Here is a 23,916-nt window from a genome sequence, read left to right on the forward strand (position 1 = left end):
ATAACACAACACACAATGCAGGATGGGACACAACACACAAGATTCAAGACACCACACAACGCAACACAAAACATAACAACACAGCACACACCACAGCACACTACACAACACACCATTCAACACACATCACACAAACTAAAATACAACACACCACGTAACACAACGTACAACACACAACTCCACACCATACAACACAATGCAGCACACCACACACCAAAACACTCACCACAACATTCAACACAGCGCACACATCACCACGCAATAAACCACACCACATGCCACATCACAACTCAACACCACCAAAAACCCACACCACAACACACCACATAAGATAAAACACACACCACTCCACACATCATACACTGCATCACACACCATACCACACACACACCACACTACACAACATGCCACAAGACAAATCCACACCATAGCATACAACACAACACGTACCACACCATACCTCACCCACCACAACATACACAACACACACAACATAATAGAAAACATTCCACACAGCACAGACACGCACCACGCAACACACACAATGCACGATGCAACCCACAACATGCCACTCACCAGACAACACACAACACAGCACAGCACACACTTCAATGATAATAACATTTTAAAAAGAAAAAAAGTTTAAAGATAAGATAAAAAATAAAAAAAAAATAAATAAAATCCTGCTTCCACTTGTTTAATTTGTGATATGTGTCCATGAAATAGGTTTTGGATCTAAATTGTCTCTGGCATTTCAGTCAAATAGTCACATCTTTATTGGACTCGTGAGTGTACAGCATAGAACAAGTGTACTACTGCACAGCATTGTTGTGTGGCAAGTTGTGCATGGCAAGCTCTGAGAAGAGCCGCTCCAGGAGAGCCACTCTCTGCAGGGCAGGGCCCAGGCCCATCAGGAGATGGGGCAGACATAGGCACACACACCTACAACATGGCTCAGGCAGGACCGCAGGCCCCAGGCTGAGCTGAGACACGTCCCCTGGGCCCTTGGCGAGAGATGGTGGGGGTGAGGGTCCCAGGGGAGGCCGGTCCCAGCCACTGAGGCCTGTGAGAAGCCCCAGGACCCTGGCAGAAGAAGAATTGCACTGCTCATGTGCTCTTCTGTACACATGCATGGCTGGCAACTTTGGAGACTGAGTATTGGGCCAGATGGACCTTCTCTGATCACACAGTATCACAGTATCACAGTATGTTTGGGATTGGAAGGGACCTCAAAAGATCATCTAGTCCAATCCCCCTGCTGGAGCAGGAACGCCTAGGTGAGGTCGCACAGGAACATGTCCAGGCGGGTTTTGAATGTCTCCAGAGAAGGAGACTCCACAAGCTCCCTGGGCAGCCTGTTCCAGGGCTCTGTCACCCTCACTGAGAAGAAGTTTTTTTCTCAAATTTAAGTGGAACCTCTTGTGTTCCAGCTTGATCCCATTACCCCTTGTCCTATCATTGTTTGCCACCGAGAAGAGCCTGGCTCCATCCTCATGGCACTCACCCTTTATATATTTATAAACATTAATAAGGTCACCCCTCAGTCTCCTCTTCTCCAAACTAAAGAGACCCAGCTCCCTCAGCCTTTCCTCATAAGGGAGGTGCTCCACTCCCTTAATCATCTTTGTTGCCCTTGTTCTCAGGCTCTTTTGTTTAAGTACATTTTTTTCCAAGGGAAAGAGCTCAGTCATTTCTAGAAATGAGCACAACAAGAAAAAAAAAATCTCCAGGGAAATGAACAGTTATTGCTCACCTGAAAAGCAGCATGTGCTGCTCCAGACTGAGGGCTTGATCTGTGAGGCTGGCTAGTGTGAGAGATGTGGGCATTTGCCATGCAGTGGAAACCCAGCTGAACCAGTTGAACAGAGACAGCTTTCCAAAACCACTCCTCACACTTACTTTTCGCACATTGGTGCAGATTATGATCATCCTGAGTGCCATCACTCAGGTCCTGCAGGCAGGTCCTGCTTGACTATCCTGATCTCCTTCCATGACAAGTTGACCCACTTAGTGTGTAAAGGAAGGCTGTGGATGTTGTCTACCTAGACTTCAGTAAAGCTTTGACGCTGTTTCCCTCAGCATTCTCCTGGAAAAGCTGGCAGCTCATGGCCTGGATGGCTGTACTCTTAGCTGGCTAAAGAACTGGCTGGATGGCCAGGCCCAAAGAGTTGCAGTGATTGGAGCCAAATGCAGTCGGCAGCCGGTCACAAGTGGTGTTCCCCAGGGCTCAGTATTGGGGCCAGTTCTGTCTAATCTCTTTATCAATGATCTAGACAAGGGGACCAAGTGCACCCTCAGTAAGTTTGCAAATGACACCAAGCTGGGTGGAAGTGTTGACCTGCTGGAGGGTAGGAAGGCCATATAGAGGGATCTGGACTGGCTGGATCATTGGCCTGAGGCCACTTGTATGAGGTTTAACAAGGTCAAGTGCCGGGTCCTGCATTTGGGTCACAACCACCCCAGGCCGTGCTACAGGCTTGGGGAAGAGTGGCTGGAAAGCTGCCTGGGGGAAAAGGACCTGGGGGTGTTCATTGACTGCCAGCTGAACATGAGCCAGTAGTGTGTCCAGGTGGCCAAAAAGGCCAAGAGCATCCTGGCTTGTATGAAGAATAGTGTGGCCAGCAGGACTACAGAAGTGATTGTGTCAGTGTACTCAGTGCTGGGGAGGCCTCATCTCAAACCTTGTGTTCAGTTTTGGGCCCCTTACTACAGGAAAGACACTGAGGTATTGGAGAGAGTTCAGAGAAGGTCAGTGAAGCTGGTGAAGGGACTGGAGCACAAGTCTGATGAGGAGCGGCTGAGGAACTGGGGCTGTTTAGCCTGGAGAAAAGAAGTCTGAGGGAAGACCTTATCGCTGTCTACAACTACCTGAAAGGAGGTTGTAGCATGGAGGCTGTTGGTCTCTTCTCTCAAGTAGCAAGTGGTAGGATGAGAGGAAATGGCCTCAAGTTGAATGAAGGAAGGTTTAGATTGGATACGAGGAAAAGGTTTTTCACAGAAAGGGTTGTCAGGCACTGGAACAGGCTGCCCAGGGAAGTGATAGAGTCACCATCCCTGGAGGTGTTTAAAAGACACATTGATGAGGTTCTTAGGGACATGGTTTGGTGCCCATGTTGGGTTAACGGATGGACTCAATGATCTTGAGAGTCTTTTTCAGCAAAAATGGTTCTATGATTCTATGATTTTACATGGTTTGCTAGGGAATTGAACAGAGGGAGGGGTTTTTGGAGTTCTGATCTCCACCTGTAGCTGAAAGCACAGAACAATCCCACAGCAAAAGAGCTGGCCAGGGAGGCCCCAGAACCTTCCTGGAGCTGAGGGAGTTGTCAGTGAGGCTGGCTTCATTCAACACCCCTCCATGAGATCCTTCACTTGTTGCCATTCTCACAAGCACCATCACTTCTCCTTTCTTTCTCCCTGTGCAAGTGAAGAGAAATTAAAGATTAAACCCTGATGAGAAATAATAATAATAAAAAAAATCATGGGTCCCTTGAGAAGCAAAGGACATCTGCAACAATCAGGAGAAGTGGGAAAACAGCATTTCTACATTTAGGGGCAGGTTTGACAGCTAGGAAAATATTTCTCAGCTGAACACTCTCCCTGGTTTGCATTAATAGCTTGGCTCCAGCTTCATGTAGAAATTCCCTACCCCTTCCATAACAAATACATTTTAAAGTGTAACTAGCCCAAGAGAAAAAATGTCTGCTAGATGTCTTTTTAACGCCAGAATTTTTCCCTCTGTAAAGCATTCCTCTTTTAAAAGCACCCAGGCTCTTCATGGCTCATTTTCCTTGGATTTTATAGAGGTGCCTACGCCAAGCACACGCAGACAACTAAGTTTTCATGTCGCTTTTAACGTGGCGACATACACAAGATACACGTGATAAAAAAGAGCAAGGCGAGCTGTTCCCTGCGAACAAATTATTTCTGCTTGTGAATTATGCAGGAGGAGAACTAGATATGTGTTTTTTTGTGGTGGCTGTTTTTCTTTGTTTGTGTTTTGTTGGTTAGTTGGTTGGGGTTTTTTTATGTAGTCAGCTGCTAGTGAAAATTATTTCACATTCCACATCACCATAATTCACCCTGGTGCTGGTCGCCCTGCTGCTTGTGTCTACAGCCCCTCTGCCCTCACCCCTGCCAGCATGTTTCTACTACCCATTGGGATGGAGGTTTGCATGAGTTTTGTCTGAACATGTTCCCACAGCTTTGAGATCCCTTCCCTCTCCAGAGAGGACCCTGCACTGGGATTAAGCCACTGCTGCATTAAGGCAGTGGGGGGAGTTTCTGAACACAAACGATGTATCCTTTGGAATTCTCTTAAACTGATAAACAATAGGTGTTTTCTTCAAAGGTAAGGGAAGATAATAAACCACTCATAAGCTCTGCCTTTTGAACCCCATAAAATCACAGCAAGGTGATACCAAAGTGATCCTTAAATCCAAGCACTGAATGTGATGTAGAAATGCCAGCCCCCAAACACGAGAATACCACTGCTGTTACCTCAACTGGCACAGGAAGAGCTGGGGTTCGAAGGCCTTGTTCTTCACCTTTCACCATCAGGTGAATCAGAATGTTTCACATAAAACCTGGTGGTTAAACATCAGGTCTTTGATCTCCTGCAAAGAATTCACCTGGCAGCCTGCAGCTTCAGATGTGGCATGGATTTGGACCAACTTTATCTTCATTTTAGCAATACAGGGGCAAAACACAGTGTTGCTCTACAGTTTTATAGTCCCCACAAATTAAACCTTTGGTGAGTGCCCTTTGCTATGCATCACACAGTCTCTCAGGATGGGAGGAAATAAAGATGGAGAATAGAGGGGGGACACGTGCGGCTCCTCTGAGATAACCCTCTCCTGTTGCAGAGGTCCCCTCTCTGGATGGAGAGCCTGAAACTCATGCCCTGAAAAGGAAACAACTCTGACAAGCGGTGGGGAGTGAGACCAGCACCCCCATGGGACATGCTGCTTATTGCTTGTGGTGCTACACAGCCACTCCTGACTCGACCAGCAGGTTGCTGGTGGGAGAGGACAGGGAAGCTGCCACCAAATGCAGAGGGTCTTGTGGTACTAAGGTACTTTAATCCTACTTTTGAGGTGGGAGATGATGCACCAGTCCTAGTCTGGCCTGGGAAAGCCTGGATTTGCACCACTGTGGGCTCTCAGGGTGCAGCCAGGACTGCACAAAGGGGTTCACCCAGGACTCCCAGTCCCAGGTGAGCTCAAAGCAGACTCAGAGGGGTGGTGGAAGGAGGATACATGCTGTTCTCAGCCAGGGCACACATGCCATTTTGCACAATGGAGAGTGTGCATGCCATCTGACCATGCATCACCGTGAATTCATGGTTACTTATTCTCCTTTGGCTCAGGCTCATGGCCAGCTCACTCTGCTCGGTACGAAGGAGGTGGAAGCAGAGAAGAAGGCCATGGATAAGCCACCTGGCAGGAGCCAAGTTCCCACACATCACATTTTCAGCATCAGAGCTGGTGCATGCTGCTCTCCCTTGCTGTTTGGGTGTCTGAAACATGAAGCCTGGAGAACGGTCTCTTGGGGACCTCCAAGGGCATCTCTCCCAGAGCCTCTTCGCTAGGGTGACTCTTCTTTTGGCCTCTATCTCCTGAAAGATCTCTTGGTCCTTCCCCCTGCTTGCTGCTGGCCCACCAGCATGGGGAGGGCAGCTGATGAGAGCTGGCAGGAGCCTGAGCATGAAACCCAGAGGGAAATGGGAAAGATGTGGTGTTAATTACAATGGCTTGGGACCAGCTGGAACCATCACATCGAGTTAACTGAGGAGAAAACATCTCACGGCTCAGGGACAAAGTGGCCTGGAGGGCTCAGCAAGGGATACCAGATGAAAACCACCACCACGTGCCAACCCATTGTCCATTCTTGGTGCCACCACAGCAGCAGCTTAGATAGTGGGAAAAGAGCAAGCCCACCAGCAGCAGCCTTTTCCTTTGAAGCCCTGCTGTTACACATGGCCTCCCAGACCAGCAGGGTTTGAGCTGCCAACTTAACTAAATCAGAAAATTAATTACCCCAAGCCACACCTCCAAGTGAATGATGGGCAGCTCCCTCTCAGTGACACCTGGTCTCGAGTGATTAAATCAAGCTCAGAGAAGCAGCCTGGAGCCTCATTGCTTGGTGTGCTGCAGGACCATGGCTTTCAGTAGGCAGGATGTTGAGGGAGATGCCATACCTTGGGTGAGGTCCAAAATACATGGAGCTTTTGGTATCTGGAGAGCTGGGTTGGGGTAGTGGCAGATACACATCAGGTGGGTGATTCTGCTGGAGGTACTGGTGTGGTTATCTAAGCTCTCTAAATGCAAATGGATGAAATCTATGGAAATAAATGATGCTGGTATTATGCTTCTTGTTGCTTCCGCTTCAGGCTGTTGATTTACAGATAGCTTGCATTTTTAGATAGTTTATGTTTTTGGAGTGTTTCCCATTTGGAATTGTAAAAGGTCAGCCTAAAAAAAAAGAAGTGTTTTGAGTCTGTTTTGATTCCTTGGCAAGGGATGGGTTCCCCAGTGAGTCAGGGAGCTTCAGAGTTAAGTAATAAATGAGTCCCTTTTATAGCCACTTTCAGAGGTCCCCTTCTGCTATGTATCTGTGTAAAGGTAAGTACATGCACTCCCAGGGCAGCCCAGGAGCCCCCCTAATTCATAGCCCTGGCAAACCTGGTTGTCCTTGCAATGCTGTACACATATTTCATGGCTCTCTGCTTTGGTCTTTTTCTCAGTAAGCAATTGCATCCAAGGCCCTGATTTTTGTTTATTCCTCTGCAACCTGCATGGTTGTTTACATGAAGGCAAAGGGTATGAAAAAAGCTATGGAACCAGAACAGGGGAAAAAAGAGTAAAAGCTCCCTGGAGCTGCAGCTGGATGCACTGACTGCACCTGGCTGGGCTCAGGGATGTTTGCGTGCTCCTGAAGCTGTTGATCATCTGATGGCAGTAATATTTTCCTACGGATTACATGGGATTGGTATTAAGGGGTTCTTTTTATTTCCACCAAGTAGAGAGTGTTTTCAGGTAAAGGGTTTATCTGGCCCAGAGCAGCACAGACCGAGGGGCACTACTGTTCTGTGTGGGTAATTTATTTTTTTTACCCCCTCCAAAACGTTACTGCTTTGAAAGAGCTGACAAATCAGAGCCAAAATCCTTGCTAGAACTGGGTGGCTTTTTTGTGTGCAGCACTCACCTAGGCAACCTTCATCTGAGCTACTGGTGAGGATGCTCCAGACTGGCCACCGATATGCTCCGCTATTGCTTTTTATGAGATAAGGATAAGCTCAGCAGGAGCAGGATAAGACCTTGGGGAAAAAAAAACCAAACAGACAGGCTGTGTCCATCAACAGTCTGGTCTTATATACCTATCACCCCTACCTATACCACTGCTATATTAAATATAATCTGCTGGCTTGAGATATCCCCAGCCAAGGCCATAAGAAATCATGTCTTTTGAGGTGGGAACATGTTTAAATTAGGGCCTTGCTCTGAAAGGTGATGGTACCTAGGAGGGGAACACGTTTTCTTTCTGCCTACATAGCTGCACCTAAGCTTTGTAGCACACATTTTTGGGGGGAAAGGCTGCCCTAAGATTTTCACCAAAAATTCTTTGCTGCAGACAGGGACCTCTCAGGTCAGCCCCACCGGTTTCTCAGCCCTTCCTCGAGCCTGGGAAAAGGAAAACAGTCTACGTAAAACACTGTTTAGTCATAAACCACCCTCCAACCCCTAAGGAATTGTTGAAAATTGCTTCAAAACTAGTTTTGAATGGGAGCCTAGCACTTGAATTTAGATTTTTCAATTAAAAAAGTGATTTTATCCGTAATAGAACCTTCTTGTGGTGAGAAGGAGGGAGTAAAAATTGACAAAGAAACAAAGTGTTCTCACAGAAGCAGCTGGGATTTGTGACTGTGGTGTCTGGCACCTTGGAGCTGCAGCAGTGACGTCTCCTTGTCCCCCTTCTCTGAGGAGGCAGCATCTTTCCGGCATCAGCATAAACCAGAGGATGTCCTGCAGAGTCACCTCCTGCCCAAAATTTAGCAACCAGGAGGTGGGAAAAGAACAAGAACCCAAAGCACCTTGAAACTCTCACTCTCGGACAACATTCCCAAACTGAATCCTTTTCCTCTCCTCAAGCAAAATATATTACAAATTGCTCCTCTGAAGCATCGTCATAATCCTGGGGGAGAAACTTGGAGGAAGAAGAAGGATTTTTCATGACTGTTGGGATTTGAAGTTGAAAGGTGTTCATGTGTGGAGGAAAGCACCTTTCTCTGTCAGAAAGAAAGAGATTTAAAAAAAAAATGCTTATGAAATACAGAAGGCTGCACTTATCTTCCACTGGGCTGCACAAGCGATGCCATTGGGGGATTCCTGGCCACAGCTGGAGACATATTGGTGTTTTCCCATGGAGCTCTCACCTCTGCCCAAAGTCCAGCTCAAATTTTCCATCTTCTGATGACAAAACAGAAGATGGAGACTAAAGAGAAGAGAGTACAAAGAAAAACAAGAATGGAGAATGAAATAAACCCTTGAAAGAGAGGAGTAAGATTGGTAAGAGGGCTTGTACAAACAGCAAATCGTGGAGTTCCCAGCTAAAACCAATGGACTGGACCTACAGTCCCCCACTGGTCTCTCACCTAAAACAACATGCAACTCTCCAGTAACTCACCCCCGATGGCAGCACCACCTGCCTCTCCTCCATGTTTCTTGCCATGAGAATCCCACTAAAAACCCATTTCATGAAAGTGTTGGCCAGATGGCTACCAGTCCCCTTGCCCTGGTAGTCAGCCTGAGCATCAGCCTGACCTTCTGCTTCCTAACCCAGCTCTGTCACTCCTTGCCACTAACAAGACACTCAAGAACATCAGGATATTGTGTGGTCCTTGCTGAGTTGTTACACAGTCTTTTTACTTGAGCCATAAGTAGTTGTTGGGGGGGATGTGTGGCTGGGTAAATCAATCAAATGCTAAAGCTTTCTCACATGAGGAGAAATGGGCATCGTCCACCAAAAGGTGGAGGTGAAGGAAGCGAAGAGGCTGCCCAAGCCAATGTGCGTTGCTCCACGCCATGCCTGTATGGTGGTAGCTATGTCAGGAAAAGCAAAATACACCGTGACTTGTATCGGTTGGAAGGGCACTGCCACCCTCCAAGAAGCCCATGGGGACACTCTTGGCATAAGCAGTCACTGAATATGAGCAGACCTGACCCCTGGGGCTGAAGGCAGGGCAAAGGCTGCTATTCAGTGCTGTTGTTTTCAATATTGGTGAAATCAGCCCAAAGCAAGAGATCCATCAGAGCTCACACACTGGCTGCTGCCTCAGCATCCGCTTGTGGATGGCAACAGGGACCAGGCAGGTTCTGCCAGGTGGGCTGAAGAAGCAGGAGGAACTGACTCATCATGGAAATGTCACACCGATAGAAATGTCCACAGGAAAACACGGTGGGAAATCCACATGTGGTGGGAAAACAACATTGCTACCAGTGATGGTGTGCCTGCAGGATGTCCCACCTTTGCCCGCCTTACCCCTGCACTAGCTAAGCTGGAGGAAGAGATCACAATTGCTAGTGACCAGAATAACATCAAAGGCAGGAAGGACAAAGGAACGAGGAGTCTCCAGGACGGAGAAGAGAGATGCTAAACTGAGTGGGTTCCTCTGCAGATGCCACATTATGCATACGGCGACACAGCTAACCCAGAAGGTAAATCAGACAATTCGAGTGAGTTGTTTGAATAAACACCAAGCAAGGGGAAACTCAATTACATTTTAAAGGCAACACATTTTCAAACGTCAGGACTAAGCAGCATAGAAAGGTGATGATTGCTGCCAAGTTGTTTTGAGCAAACAGGAGGCTATTCGGTTGATCTGTTTGAACGTGCCAACAACTCATTTAGTAATCAGCACGTTCTGATGATTTGAGAGGGTGACAAGGATGGCCAGGCCCTCAGTCAGTGTAAATTCACACCAGCTCCAGCTCGCTGAGTTGCAGCCAGCCCTGCACTAGCAGAGGGTTTCGGTCAAGCCCCCCTGAGGGGGGACATGCCTAGGGGGGCGGGGCAGGGGCACTTCTCTTATGTAAGGACGGTGATGTGCCTCACACACATGCAGATGGTGATGCTTCTCATACCACCCACAGCACAGATGGACTGTCAGTCATCACACTGAAAGTCATTCCAAGAGTGTGCCTACCCCAAGTCCAGCAGGGAAAAATTAAGTGCTCTGTTATCCACCAAACCTACCCCGCCTTTCACCGCGCAGGCACCAGAAGCAAAAACATTGTAGAAATAAGTCTGCTATTTATGCAGCTCAGCAGATGAGACACAGCAATAAAGGTGCCGAAGTCACTCTTCTGTTTAATATAAATTAATTTATGTAGTGCTTATAGACTCCATTTCACCCCAGGGTCCTGGAGAGCAACAACCTCCTTGCTGCACAAATGGACCAACTTCTGCCCTTCGGAGGTGAAAGGCTCAGGCCAGAGCCCATGTCAGACCCCTTGCAGTAAATGTGGCTCTGCCTCAGAGCCATCTACACCAACAGCCTGTGAGCTATTAAAATAAATAACTTCCTAAGTGTCTTAACTTAATTTGGGTCTTGTGAGGCACTGGTGTCTTGGGACAAGCCATCCACACATCCTGGAACAGTGGATGAGCAGAGTCTTAGAGACACAAACAAAAAGGTGGCCTGAAATGGAAGAGGGGGGAAAAAAATACCAGCAGACAGCTTTGAAAAAATATTTCCGTCATACGTTTACCTTGAGTAATGTATTTAGTTGTTTGAGACTGAGGTGGTGAAGTCAGAAAATGTACTTCACATTATTTCTCAGCAAAACCTTCCAAGAAATGGTCTGGTTTCTCCTTTCCTAAGCTGTCTTTTAAAGGGCTTGTTTATCCTTTTTATTTTCCTTGCCTCCACAGTAGCTCTTAAAAATCTCACATTACTGCCCTTAAGAATTATTTCCTCAAGAAAAAGATCTGCACAAAAGAACCAGGGAAGGGGAGAGGAAGGAGACAGAAAAATCTCAAATTTAACTCTCAAACCCAAATATTTTGATTAAGTATCTCCAATCACTTTTGGCAGGTATAAAACCCGCACCAGGTGACCAGTCTGGGTTGCAGCTAGCCTGTCACTGCCTGCCCCTTCCACCCACAAGCAGCCTGTGAGAAGACAAACCAAAAGCTGGAGAAATCCATAGGGCCGGTAAAAAACAAAACAACAACAATTTTGCTAAGCAAAAGCTAGCCAGTAATAATTTCTGGTAGGCATGGGTTTTTCTGCATGAGGTTTACAATTCTGCATGCTTGTCAAAGGCTAAGTGCACTGCATGAGCACTGGAACATCTCTGGTTGGTGAGAAGATGGTGGTTGGTGACCACCACCTCCCTTCCCTGCCCCAGTGTCCCACTGGCTGCACAGAGGGGGATCAGGAGGAGCCAGGTTACACCCATACAAGAACATCACTCACAGGGACCAGCATCCTCATTGCTTCTTGCTTGGCCAACACCTCAGGGGTGTCTTCATGCTGCACCCAGCCAAGGGAGCCAGCTCAGGACACCCACATCTAAGCCACTCTCCATCATATAGGGGGTAATTCCTGCCTGGAACAAGGGTTCAAAAGCCACACAGGGTATGCCGATAGTCTGCATTATGCCAAGAGGCTGTCTCAAAAGGACTATGAAAACATACATATAAAATGAAAGAAAAAACCGCAATTTCATTATTATGTCTCAGTGTGTCAGGTTCCTGAGAAGCTGGCAACCAAGCACTCCGGAAATTTTCCGATGTGAGCTCCCACAGGTCACCATGCCAAGTGCCACCTGCCAGGCTGCCTGGAACATGTCCCTCCAACCACTCCATAGTCCTGGAGATGGTCTAACTCTGTGGCTTTTAAGTCCCTAGTTTGTGCTGCTCTAACCTGCTCCCCTCCCTCTCCAAGCTACACCTCCAGGGCAACTGGACTTGCACTGTGTTGAGCAAGGGGTGGTCCATTTAAGAGAAGTACAATCCATACGTCTCTACTCTACACAGCCCTGGTGGCAGTATGTCCTTCTCAAGAAGCACATCCAAACCAGGCTGGAGTTGAGCTTCTTCAGAGATGTTGCCGTTCTTGGATACGGGCTGAGAGAGTTGGGGTTGTTCAGCCTGGAGAACAGAAGGCTCTGGGGAACCTTATTGCGGCCTTTCAGTTCTTAAAAGGGGCCTGCAAGAAAGATGGGGACAGACGTTTTAGCCGGGCCCATTGTGACAGAACAAGGGGTAATGGTTTTAAACTAAAGCAGGGGAGATTGAGGCTAGACATGAGTAGGAAATGTTTTACACTGAGGGTGACGAAACACTGGCACAAGTTGCCCAGAGCGGTGGCAGATGCCCCATCCCTGGAGACATTCAAGGCCAGGCTGGACGGGGCTCTGAGCAACCTGATCTAATTGAAGATGTCCCTGCTCATGGCAGGGGGCTTGGACTAGATGAGCTTTGAAGGTCCCTTTCAACCCACACTATTTATGATTCTATATGGTTTTTGAGGGTTTGGGTTATAAGTAATGGGAAATAACAGTAGCGTGCATTGCTCTGGCTCCATTGAAGTCACTATCACACTTGGTAAGTCCCATGCCCCAGGGAACCGTATTACCAAACAACCTGCAGCTCCCGCTCCAACACCCCATGTGTGCCAACTGGTAAATGCTCCATTTGGTCCTTCTTCTTCCTTGGACACGTTGGTAAGCAGCCCTCCTGCTGCAGCTGGCTGCTCCTTGCACTTTAGCTAATTAAAATGAGATATGAAACTGCAGCCAGAGGAAATCCTTGTGGATGATCCATCTCTGTAAGTACGGCCAAGCCCAGCAGCAGCGAGTTCAAGACCAGCTTGCTATTAGCATCCTGCACTGCTCCCAGGTGGTTTGGGATTTAATTTCAGTTATTTCTCTTCTTTCAGGACAGTGGGGCCAGACAGCACCACAGAGCTTAATGTATTTGCTTTGGGATCAAAACCAAATGATGCAACAGTGGAAGGTGCATGTCTCTTGCACAACCCCACTTGTCAAAAGGAGCCTCATAAACTTGTCTGAGGGATAAACTGTTTTGGAAATATAGTAAACCAGCTTCAGCCATGTTTTCCTGCACGTGTCAGAGGTGCAGTCCCAGCCGCTCTGCATGGAGCATCTGCATTCGTTACAAGACTAAACTTAAACCAATGCCAGGAAAGAAATCCTTCTGCTCAATTAAGTAGTTGTCTTGATAGAGAAAAGTCCCGCTGGGCTTTCTTGAAACGTGAAGGCTGGAGGTTTTGCAAAAGTGTATTCACATGAAGCAAGGGAAACAAACAGCCCATGGGACCCAGGAGGAGCAAGGGTGAAAAATGGAATGGACTTGCAGAGCACTGATGGTGAAGTTATTAAAAGAAAAGAAAATTCACTACAGGAAGATGCCAGCACTCAGAGCAGTTCTTGAGGCAGTATAAATCAGCATAACATTAGTGTGCCCAATTTAGGACAGCTACCAGCCGGGACACGTGCTCTCAGTGCTGTGTGCTCTGGCGGAGGAGGAATTCAGTACAGCAGTGAGACTCTGGCATAGACATTCTTATACTGGGCAGGTGTTGGAGGCAAACAGCCACATCACCATCACAACTCCAGTGTGCAGCGAGCTCAGAACTCAGAAAGGAAAAAATCATTTAATTTTTGTTTCCACCTCATAAACCGCTCATAGCACTGATGAGGAAGACAGAACCTGAATGCACATTTTTGGAAAGCACATCTGATTTTGTTCTGGAAAAAAGGGAGTCTCTGAAAGTAAGAGACCGTTTCATGCTAGAGTTAAGTCCATGGAAACCCACATATCTGACACTTCATTGCTCCGTAGCCAATTTTGTTGATTAGAATCATTAGGATATGAGAAGAAAATAGTCAATGTGCTGTAACCAATCTGCAAATGTTAGAAAATCTGCAATGATGTGAAACTAATTTTAAGTGAAATGGGATGGTCTACAAATTACAGGCAAATGATTGCTACAAAAGGCATGGAGAAAGGCAGGAAAGCAACACAGAGACCAACAGTTAGGAGAACACAGGCAGCTCACACACACACAGAAAATTACTTCTGAGAACCGATGCGAAACAACTGCTGACCAAACTTCAGCTTCTGAAGGCTCATTCAATACCAGCTTTGTAGGGTGCCAACATTACTGCCCTTGTAACAGACAGCAGGAGGATGGCCAGTAGCCACAGGGCTACCTGTACCTTGAACGGACATGAGGATGCAAGGTTGGTGCAAAACCCTGCAGCGAGCGGGACCTCATCAGCCAGGGAGGTCCTGGTGGCTTCCCTGAACAGCCTGCTCTCATGTCTGTCACCTCTTCATGAAGTTCTTCTCATCTCAGCTCTGACACACGTGACATGTGATGCACAGCAATATGGAGACTTTGGGGCACAGCTTCGATACTGATTTCAGCAAGCAGCCCATTCTGTCCTAAGAAAACAACTGCAGGAGTATTCGTGTGCCACTTTTAAAATATCAAGGCAAAAATTATTAGCTGGCAAGACTATAACAGCAAAGCAAATGCAGACTTTGGGATTGCTGTTCTGCTTTTTTTCCCCCCCTTTAAATCATAAACGTGCTTGAAAACAAAGCAAGACATAATGAAAATTAATATATGGAAGTAGCACTTGCCTGAAGGTCCAATGTTGTACAGCGGTGTTTCACTCATTTTTCAACCCTCCTGTTTCTTGTCTGATTTGTACAGCAATGTGTTTCTCCTCCTCTTTCTAGAACTCATATTATTATCCTGCCTTGAGATGCTCATCTATCAGCCCATCACTCAGAAGGCAAGCCATTTATCCTACTGTTCAAACACCCATCCAGACCTTGAGAGGACAGTGGGCTCTGCGAAGGGAGAGGAGAAAAAAGCACTTTCCCTGTTGCTTTAACATTGGTTATGAACTACGGAGGATATTACCTTCTATCAGTGAAACATCTCATGCTCCTGCCCCTTTTTTTCTTCTCTTCCCCAAACCCTGTGCTTTTGACACAAAGCTGTTTTTCAAAGACAGCACCATTTAGGGACTCCACCTAAAGGAGAAACATGCAGGATCAGGTCCTGTGTAGTCAGTGTGTTACCCAAGCAATGAAGCCAGATTCTGATCTCAGGGAAAATGAGTATAAACCCAGAATAAACTACTACCCTGACCTGAGCAGCTCCATCCAGCCCAACGTGACAGCACCCACCTACCTGCCTCCACTTCCTCCCACCAACACCCAGGAAAACCTGTACCAGAAAAGCTTCCCTTTGCCACCACGTGCCTGGTGCTGAGCAAAGCATGTACCTGTTAGCAGCTCTTACCAACAGATTATTCCGATCAAACATCAAAAAATCATTTTCTTGAGCAGATTTCTGCAAGCGCAATCTCTTCCCCATCAGCTCTTCCAAACCATCCCCTTCCTTTCCCATAGATGTGTACATAACTCACAAAATGAAAACAGATCTTAAAGCACAGTAAATTATTTTATCCACTCCATCCTTTCTATCTCCCATCTGCTACTCCAGCCTTTTGCTCTTGGGGTGCAGTAAAATCTGATTTTAAACATGAAGCTGATATTGTAGTCTCATTCTTGAGTCAAAATATGAAAAAATTAAAAGCTACCCATATACACACTTTATAACAGTAATATATAAATCTATCACAATAACCATTTTGACAGATAATAAAAAACAATAAAAATACTGAGGAGGTTTACAGCAGTTTAATGAAGGCTCTTGTACCAAATCTTGAACTCAAAGTTACAGTCAGAGTTATTGAAAAAAACAACGTACAATGAAAAAGCTGATGAGAACTGCCCACCTAGCCATGGAATTAACTGCGCTTTAACGCTGTGCTTAAATACTCACCACACAATAGAAACGAATTTAAATCACGACTAAGGTACACACAATTCACTTCCATTTTGTTTTCAATTACATGTATTCAGCATGTAATTTAACCTCTGGAAGTTACTCTGAAGAACACAGAGGTTTCTTTTTTTTCTATTTTTTTTTAAAATCGCTCACTGGAAATAAATACCATTTGAAGAATACACACAGAGTGCAATAAAATGGACACTTAGGCACTGGTACAGTCTAGTCCTCTTCAGCCCTCTACAAACTACAGGACAAGAAGTTTTAAACCACAGATGGAGTGGAGAGCAGGGCAGAGCTGTACAGGCAGCGCAACAGGTTATGTACTACACAAGAGCACATCTGCAAAAGGTCCCAGGAGATTTTTGTTGAAGATGCAGCGTATCCACACCAGGTATATTGTGAAGGGCTTTATGTTTTCTGAGAAGGTGTGATTCTGATGGGACAAGATATAAGGCATGTAAGTGTTTTCCCCTTGCTCTTGTATCCACACCTCATATTTCACTTCTCTGACCTTGAGATACTTCAGGTTCCAGGGGATCTGCCAGGACACCGCAAGTTTAGCTTCACTCGTGCCCTGGACAGAGGCTTGACACTTGGCATCCCTCACTTTGCCAGGGTAGATGCTACCAGACCACTTCTGTTTCTTGGGTCCTGGCTTAGACTTCACAGTCTGTCTGATGACATGGATGAGTGAAGGGATGTTCACCTTCGTGTCCTGGTAGGCACGGAACAGCCACTCGGGGTTGCGGCAGCAGAGGTGCCGTGGCACCTCCGTGCTCTTAATGATGCGCTCTTGCTCAGCTTTGTCCAGGTGAGCAATCCCACCCTGATCCCAAGGTCTGTCTGGGTAGGTAACGGTGTCTTCCCGGTCGGTGTTCTGCCAGGCAATGTACTGCAGGTCCATGCCAGGAAGGGTTGCCAGGGTTTTGTAAGGGGTATAGTGTTCAGGGTTGATAGCATAAGGAAAGAGCTCCACCACCGTAGCACCTCTTGGCAGGAAGAGAGACATGACTAACTGGGCCCCATGCATGCTGACCAGCATGGATGCATTGCTGAGCAACCGGACGATGTCAGAAAACGAATGCTCCTCTAAAGAGACGGTAATGGTTTTCATCTGAAACTCCTGAGCAAGAGCCAGGATTAGTTCTGCCTCATTTAGGATAAGTCTGTTGATTGTTCGACTGAACACTACGATGTACTCCTCACTGGAGCTTTCCTCCAAGCTGACGTTCAGCTTTTCCATCATGAATTTGGTGAACTGCCTGATCTCGTTACCAGAAACCAAGATGTTAGCCTTTGGCCCTTGTGGCTGGACAAATCCGTACTGGTACCAGGTGGTGATTTTGGACAGCCCCACATAAGATTTGGTAAAGCAGAGGAGCCTGCCCAGGGTTTTAAGCTGCTCCCTGAGGAGCGGCTGCTTGTTACTCAGTAACTTGTAGAGATCAAAGTGAACACCTTCACTCCACCCTTCCATGAAGAAGAGCCGTGCCTCCAGATCTAAATCAGAGAACTGCTGCATGGTGTAATAAATGGGGAGGAGGTCATCGTGAAACACGTGCATCAGGTTGTCTGGGTTGAACCTGTTAGCGATCAGCGCCACATCAGGCACGAAGACCGGCTTTGGCATAAACTTCAGCGCAGTGGCTGGCAGCTCCACAAAGTTGAAGTACTGGGTGTTGTGATCTTCCACCGAGGAGAGGTCAAGCAGAGCCGGCTGGAACCTCCGGGAGCCCAGGTTGGGCAGCATGACCGAGGAGTTGCTGTGGAAGTAGACAAACTCTTCAGCCTCCGTAGAGTAGCAGAGGGATTCGAAGCGGCAGATGCGGTCGGTGTGCATCCTGCCAGTGCACACCATCCTGGTACCGTCCTCCACCAGCGCCTGGAGAGCTGCATGGTAGTCAATCTGAACCTGAGAGAGTTCCTGAGACTGACGCATGAGGACCAGCTCCTCTTCGACCATGAAGGCATGCTCTCGCAGTTTGAAGTATTTCCACAGCACAGCAGCGAGGACAGACACGAGCAGGGCATTAAACACAGCTGCTATGTTCATTCTGTAGTTAGATCCTAGCAAGATGACAGGTGGGGAATGCAATGGAGAGGGAACACATCATTAACACTCCTTGACATGGTGAGGGCAAAGACCTGTGGAAAATAAAACAAGAAAGGGACCATTTAAACATCAGGTTTACAGCTCCGCCATGAATCACATTTTATGGACTACTCAAGACAGTTCAGGCTTTTTTTTCCAGCAATTTTTCCCCCTTCCACGGCATGAGGGAAAAGAAGAAAAGTGTCAAAGCACTACCAAAAACTGTAAAAATAATAAAGCAAACAGAACTGGGAGCTGCACTACAGGAAGGCTTCCTCTCTCATTTTTGTGTCTATCCTTTTGGAGAAGAAAAAGAAAAAAGAGTTTGAGGACCAGCCCTATGAAGCTTTCTCAGAAAAAATGGTAGGTTTCCTGGGACACTGGATCACTCTGCTTTCTGCAGACTGCTCCAGCAGTGAGAGGAAAGACAACACTGCCAGCACCGGGCCACTCGCACAGGGCTTGGAAGACGCAGCACCTTCTCTTGATCTGCCATAGGCCTTTCACATGGCTGCGAGTACCCAGCTCCGCCTCTCGCTTTTGCTGTGCGGATAATAATAGCACAAGGAGTATTGCCAAGTATAGATTTTGCTACACTCCATTCCAATATGAAATGTGAACTGGTGAATATAACATTCAATTTAATTTTTTGGGGGGGCAGGAGGAGGACCTGCAGGTCTATGGACTGCCGTGGGGAGACTCCCATGTCACTCAGTCATTTCTTCGGCTGCAATTCAGGATTAAAGTGTAGGAGCTGACATCGCCTTCCATAAGAAATACTGGCATGGGAGAGAGGAGAGCTCTGTTCTTCATGCGAAGAACTGATGCTTCATTAAAGCAATCAAACCTACATTTAGTGAGAGTCTGACTTCCATCCTTATACAAGTGGAAAGGTAACACATTTGAACTGTTTCCAGTGTTGGTGTTTTCCCATTCCAACCTGAGAATCTCTTCTGTGCTGCTCCAAGGCCCCATGTTTCCTTTTGTGTTACAGGAGAGATGTCGCCACTGTTTTCTTTCTATGTAGAAACACTACTGGCTTCTGTCAGAATATTGATTATATTTTCAGCTGTGAACTTCAATCGAGATATTGATTCACCTACAGTATTTATGGGCTCCAATATTCATTATGCATCAAGGTTTGCTGCTAGTTAGGCTGTAAATAATGATGTAGCCATGACTCACGTGGAACTTTAGGAAGGGAAATTTCTGATTGGTATGTACCTGATCAGACTGTTTCTAACTGCAGCTTTTAAAGGCAGCAATTTAAAATCCCTTTGATGCAAGTTTGCAGGTAGGGAAAAAAAAAACAATGTCTCAAGCATTAGTCCCTTAACATTTAAACCCAGAGATGCTTGTTCTTATTTGGCAGAGTGGAGGAAGGCAGCAAGGCATATTTAGGACCAGTGCAAACACCTTTTCTACCACCAAGGGAGTTCTTCTGAAAAGAGATATTGCAGCCTAAAAGCCTGATCCTGCAATATGGTTCATGCAGCTTGGAATTGAATGGAGAATCAGTCGTGGAATTCAATGAAGTTACAAGGGATCCCTACAGCTTGTGAGATACCAACAGGGATCCCTGTCTTAGGGAGAACTGAAGGTGTGTGGGAGACTGAATAATGCCAAAGAAACAACTGCTAGCTGCAAGCCACACAGATTCAAGAGATGGTCTCTGGGGATCTAAGTAACAAATTATTTTCAATTACAGAGCAGCTATAGCTACTAAAACGGAACAGAAACGAAGTCTACCTCCTTCAGCAAGTGGTCTGAAAAACTGCATCATTTAGCAACTCCCAGAAAGCAGGCAGCAAATTAAAAAGGGCTTGTTTTGATTTCAACCATATAAAAGGAAATGGTAAGGGACCCAGAGTGGTCATCTAATTACCAGGGCAGGATCAGCTCTCCCTAAACCATGCACCAAAAATCTCATTCTTAATACTTATTCCCATCTTAAGCCAGTCTCTAGCAATAAAGGCATGAAGGACTATGATAAGCTCTTTCTTAACACTTAACCTTTGTTTCCATCGCAGCAATTTAAACCTGATCTTGTCCCAGATGCCACAGATATCCTGCACAGATGAACGATGGCTGTCACATCACCTCTCAAGTCTTTCCTTCTCTGTAACAGTGGATGACTGCTGCTACTCAGAGCTTTGCGACTCTGAACTATGGCTGTTCCATAGACAACCTTGAATGGAAACCCACTGAGGACACTGTCATATCACTCAGCTAGGTTCCGCTAATGCCATCAAACTAGTTTTCAGGAAAATAAAACCACTGATAGGGATAGATCTTAAGCTATTTTGTTGGCACCATCTAACTCCCCACATAACCTCTCCACTACAGGCCTTTGATCTTGTGAGCACAGCTTTAGATGACTTCAGCAGCATCAGCAAGGAAAGGACAGAGCCCAAGCAGCCACATGCAAAGCCACTTGTGAGTATGTGAAGGAGACCTTTAACAATCAAGTCCTCTGCCACAGCACACATTTCAAACAAAGGCCAGGCTGCAGGCATTGTGAAACTTAACTACTGCAGGTCAGAAGAACAAAGCAACTACAAGTTCAAAGGAGTCAATGCTGAGTTGCAAGAACTTGGCGGAGGGGGGAAAACCACATGGCCTCTTTATTATTCTGGTAGGGTGAGGAGAGTGTGCATGTGTGGGTGTTTCAAAGGAATCAGAAGCCAGCAGTCCATAAAAACACCACTGATACACCTGCATTTCACGGGCATGTCAGTGGTGGAGAGCTCCACCAACCATTACAAACCCCTTGAGCCTCACAGGCCTCCGTGAAAACAGCCAGCCTCTGCTAATGTTTCACCCCTGACTGATTTGTTCTTTCCCTTTCTGCCCCAAGGGAAGGGTGTAGGAGGCACTTCAGAGATGCAGCCTGATGGATGTGGGCAATGTTTGGAGGTTAGCAGTTTTCAGCTCAGGCTCCGCTACAGCAATACCCACTAAATGGCTACAAATGAACAACTCAGCTTTTTAATAAAAATCACCTGCAAGGTCCTCCTCCATCTCTTCCCTCACTGCAGCTCTTTCACTTCCCTGCACTTAGCTGAAGTGAACATATGCACTTTAGCCAACCAGGTGTCAGGACTGAATGTTAAAAGCCAGCAGTGCTAAAGGAATCCATCCCATTCCTATTCCTCATTGCCAATTCATAATTCCCAGTCCATGCTGCTTGGCTGAAAGCTGCTTTTGATGGAAAGCAGGGGACGTGGACAGGAAAGAGTGTCACAGGCAGAACTGAAAGGAGAGTTTCTCAGGTAGGCAGGGAACAGTCTTGATTCTTTGCCTGTTTTCCCCACATTGTATCATCTGCCTTTTTTTTTTTTTTCTTTAATCCTATGCTTTCAGTGAACATAGACCCTAGAGAACTAAAATCTTTGGTCTTTCAGGGAGTGACAGAAGATAAATAGTAGCAAACCATCCCGCTGTTTGCTTTTACAGACCCAGGAGAGGCGGCACCAAGGGGTAATGGCAAGCAATCACTCTCCAGGTCCCCTGGTGCCTCAGTCCCCCAAGCTGAGGTCAGTCATTAAGTCCTGCCAGCAGCAGTAGTCCTGAGATGGGAAACTTTCCTAGGAGGTAGCAGCTAACTCCGAATTAGGTAAAAGCATTAAGTCTTCTACCTGAAGAGAGATGCTTCACAAGAAAATAAACTTTCATTACTAAATCTCTCTCACAAAATGGAGGGACAATCCCATCCCACAGCACCATCGGAGAACACCTTATGAACTCAAAAGCACTTGCAGAAGTGGCAGGCCAGGCACACAGCTACTTGCCTCAGGAGCAGAGTCCTCTGTGCTATTTCTTTCAACATGTAGGTCAGCATCTAGGTCATTCACACCCCCAGTTACACAGAGGCTATTCACCCCCATTCGTACCACACTCATCCACCCTCTCACTTCCCAGTGACTCTGGGATAACCACAGCGTTGCTCCATGTGAGCAATGTGCCCCAGTTACCACAGGAATCGCATGGACTGACATTTTTTTTTTACTCTCTGCTTTGAAATGCTAAAGCACCATCCTTCAGCAAGAGAAGACGTGACAGCTGATACGCCAGAGACTAGCCAGAAGAGACGTGCACGTAAAATCAGCACAGAGCTTCTCGCTGCCAAGCTGGCAGAGGGCAATGATGCCCCATGGGAGGTGACAAGATGTGACCTTGAGGACTCCAGACAGGGGTAGGCAGCAGGGCAGGAGCGACACGGGGAGATAGAAGTGGCAGATTTCCCTGGCATCAGCGCAGACAGGGCAGCTGACTTGCAGGGCCACATGGTCAAAGATGGGGAGCTCAACAAACACACCGGTATAGGGCCCGCTCAAGACTTTGCAAAGGAAATAAGAGCGTGTCCTGAAGCTTGCAGCTCAGCCACCGTGGATGCTGCTCCGCAGGCTAAGAGGCTGTGGGAGGGACTCCATTTTTGGCCAGCTCATCTTTGCTATTTCCAAAAGAGATCACAGGCATGAAGAGCTTACCCCATTCTCTTCTTCCACCCTGGCTCACTTGGCAAAAGGGTCACAGCTTCATCCTCTAAGCCCAGCTACTGCTACTCCGACTGGCACTGACTACTGGTGAGCAGGTCAAGCCTTCAGGAGCATGTCTGGTGTGTTCAGCAGGCACCTCTGGCAGAGACCTCGAGTATCCTGCAGGTCCATAGTACTCTACTGGAAGTTTGGACACAGTGGAACCTTCTCCCTGTCAGCTGCTGGTCATCTGATGGTATAAACACCCTCAGGAAGGGGGAAAGCAACAGCAAACATAGATGAGGAATCACAGAATCACAGAATGTTAGTGACTGGAAGGGACCTCAAAAGATCATCTAGTCGAATCCCCCTGCCAGAGCAGGAACACCTAGACGAGGTTACACAGGAAGGCATCCAGGCGGGTTTTGAATGTCTCCAGAGTAGGAGACTCCACAATCCCCCTGGGCAGCCTGTTCCAGTGCTCTGCTACCCTCACTGTGAAGAAGTTTCTTCTCATATTTAAGCGGAACCTCTTGTGTTCCAGTTTGAACCCATTACCCCTTGTCCTATAATTGGTTATCACTGAGAAGAGCCTGGCTCCATCCTCGTGACACTCACCCTTCATATATTTGTAAAAATAAGGTCACCCCTCAGTCTCCTCCAAGCTAAAGAGCCCCAGCTCCCTCAGCCTTTCCTCATAAGGGAGGTGCTCCACTCCATCATCTTTGTTGCTCTGCGCCGGACTCTCTCAAGCAGTTCTCGTTAATGTGTAGAGAAGACCAGAGTGGGTGGGATGGGAGAGATGAATTTCTACTAATAGGCAGCTGGCATAAAGAGCTGTTTGGATTCATTTAAGAGACAAGTTCTGTTGTTCTTTTTTTAATTATGAAGCTAGGGTAGGATGAATCACTACTTTAAAGCTATTAATATGATGGACAATGTTTTAAACCTCTTCTCCATTTTAAAAATCACAATCTAGGTAAGAGATTGGGAGAAATGCTACAAAGCCCACACAATAAAAGACAACAACAACAACAAGACACAAACATACACTACCAACACCTCCAGATGAACAAAACAAGAGCTTGATGAGAGAGAACAAGGGTCATTGGGACAAACAGCATGTCTGAAGGGGAATCATCCAGTCTTGCAGGTATTAAACAGAATGAGAAGTGCTGGTTTTGCCTACTTAGGCCTTGCCAAGCTTTTGTTATCAACTGACCAAGCACTTTCCAAGCCAATGCTCAGTTTCCCAGAACCACAGCAGGTTAAAAAAAACTCACTAAATGGGAAAAAAAGGCATGAAATATACACATTTCCAGAGAGCGTCACCACTCTGTGCACAGAAAGAAATGCCTCTATACAGAGGCCAACTTGGTTTTGGCCCAGCTGACCCACTCCCCGCAGGGCCTGCCAGCTGTGGCAGCAGTGTCCAAGCAGAA

The 23,916-nt window shown here is 46.8% G+C and overlaps 1 protein-coding gene across 1 annotated transcript; it reads right to left on the minus strand.

Annotated features, from left to right (window-relative positions):
- Positions 1-16,220: 16,220 nt before the first annotated feature.
- Positions 16,221-17,957, minus strand: POMGNT2 (protein O-linked mannose N-acetylglucosaminyltransferase 2 (beta 1,4-); the record flags this gene model as incomplete). Its single annotated transcript, XM_080339064.1, has 1 exon — positions 16,221-17,957. One exon carries the CDS (start codon positions 17,955-17,957, stop codon positions 16,221-16,223), a length of 1,737 nt encoding a protein of 578 aa, XP_080195190.1.
- Positions 17,958-23,916: the final 5,959 nt, after the last annotated feature.

Source organism: Nesoenas mayeri (assembly GCF_963082525.1).
Source record: "Nesoenas mayeri genome assembly, chromosome: 2".
Taxonomy (NCBI): Eukaryota; Metazoa; Chordata; class Aves; order Columbiformes; family Columbidae; genus Nesoenas; species Nesoenas mayeri.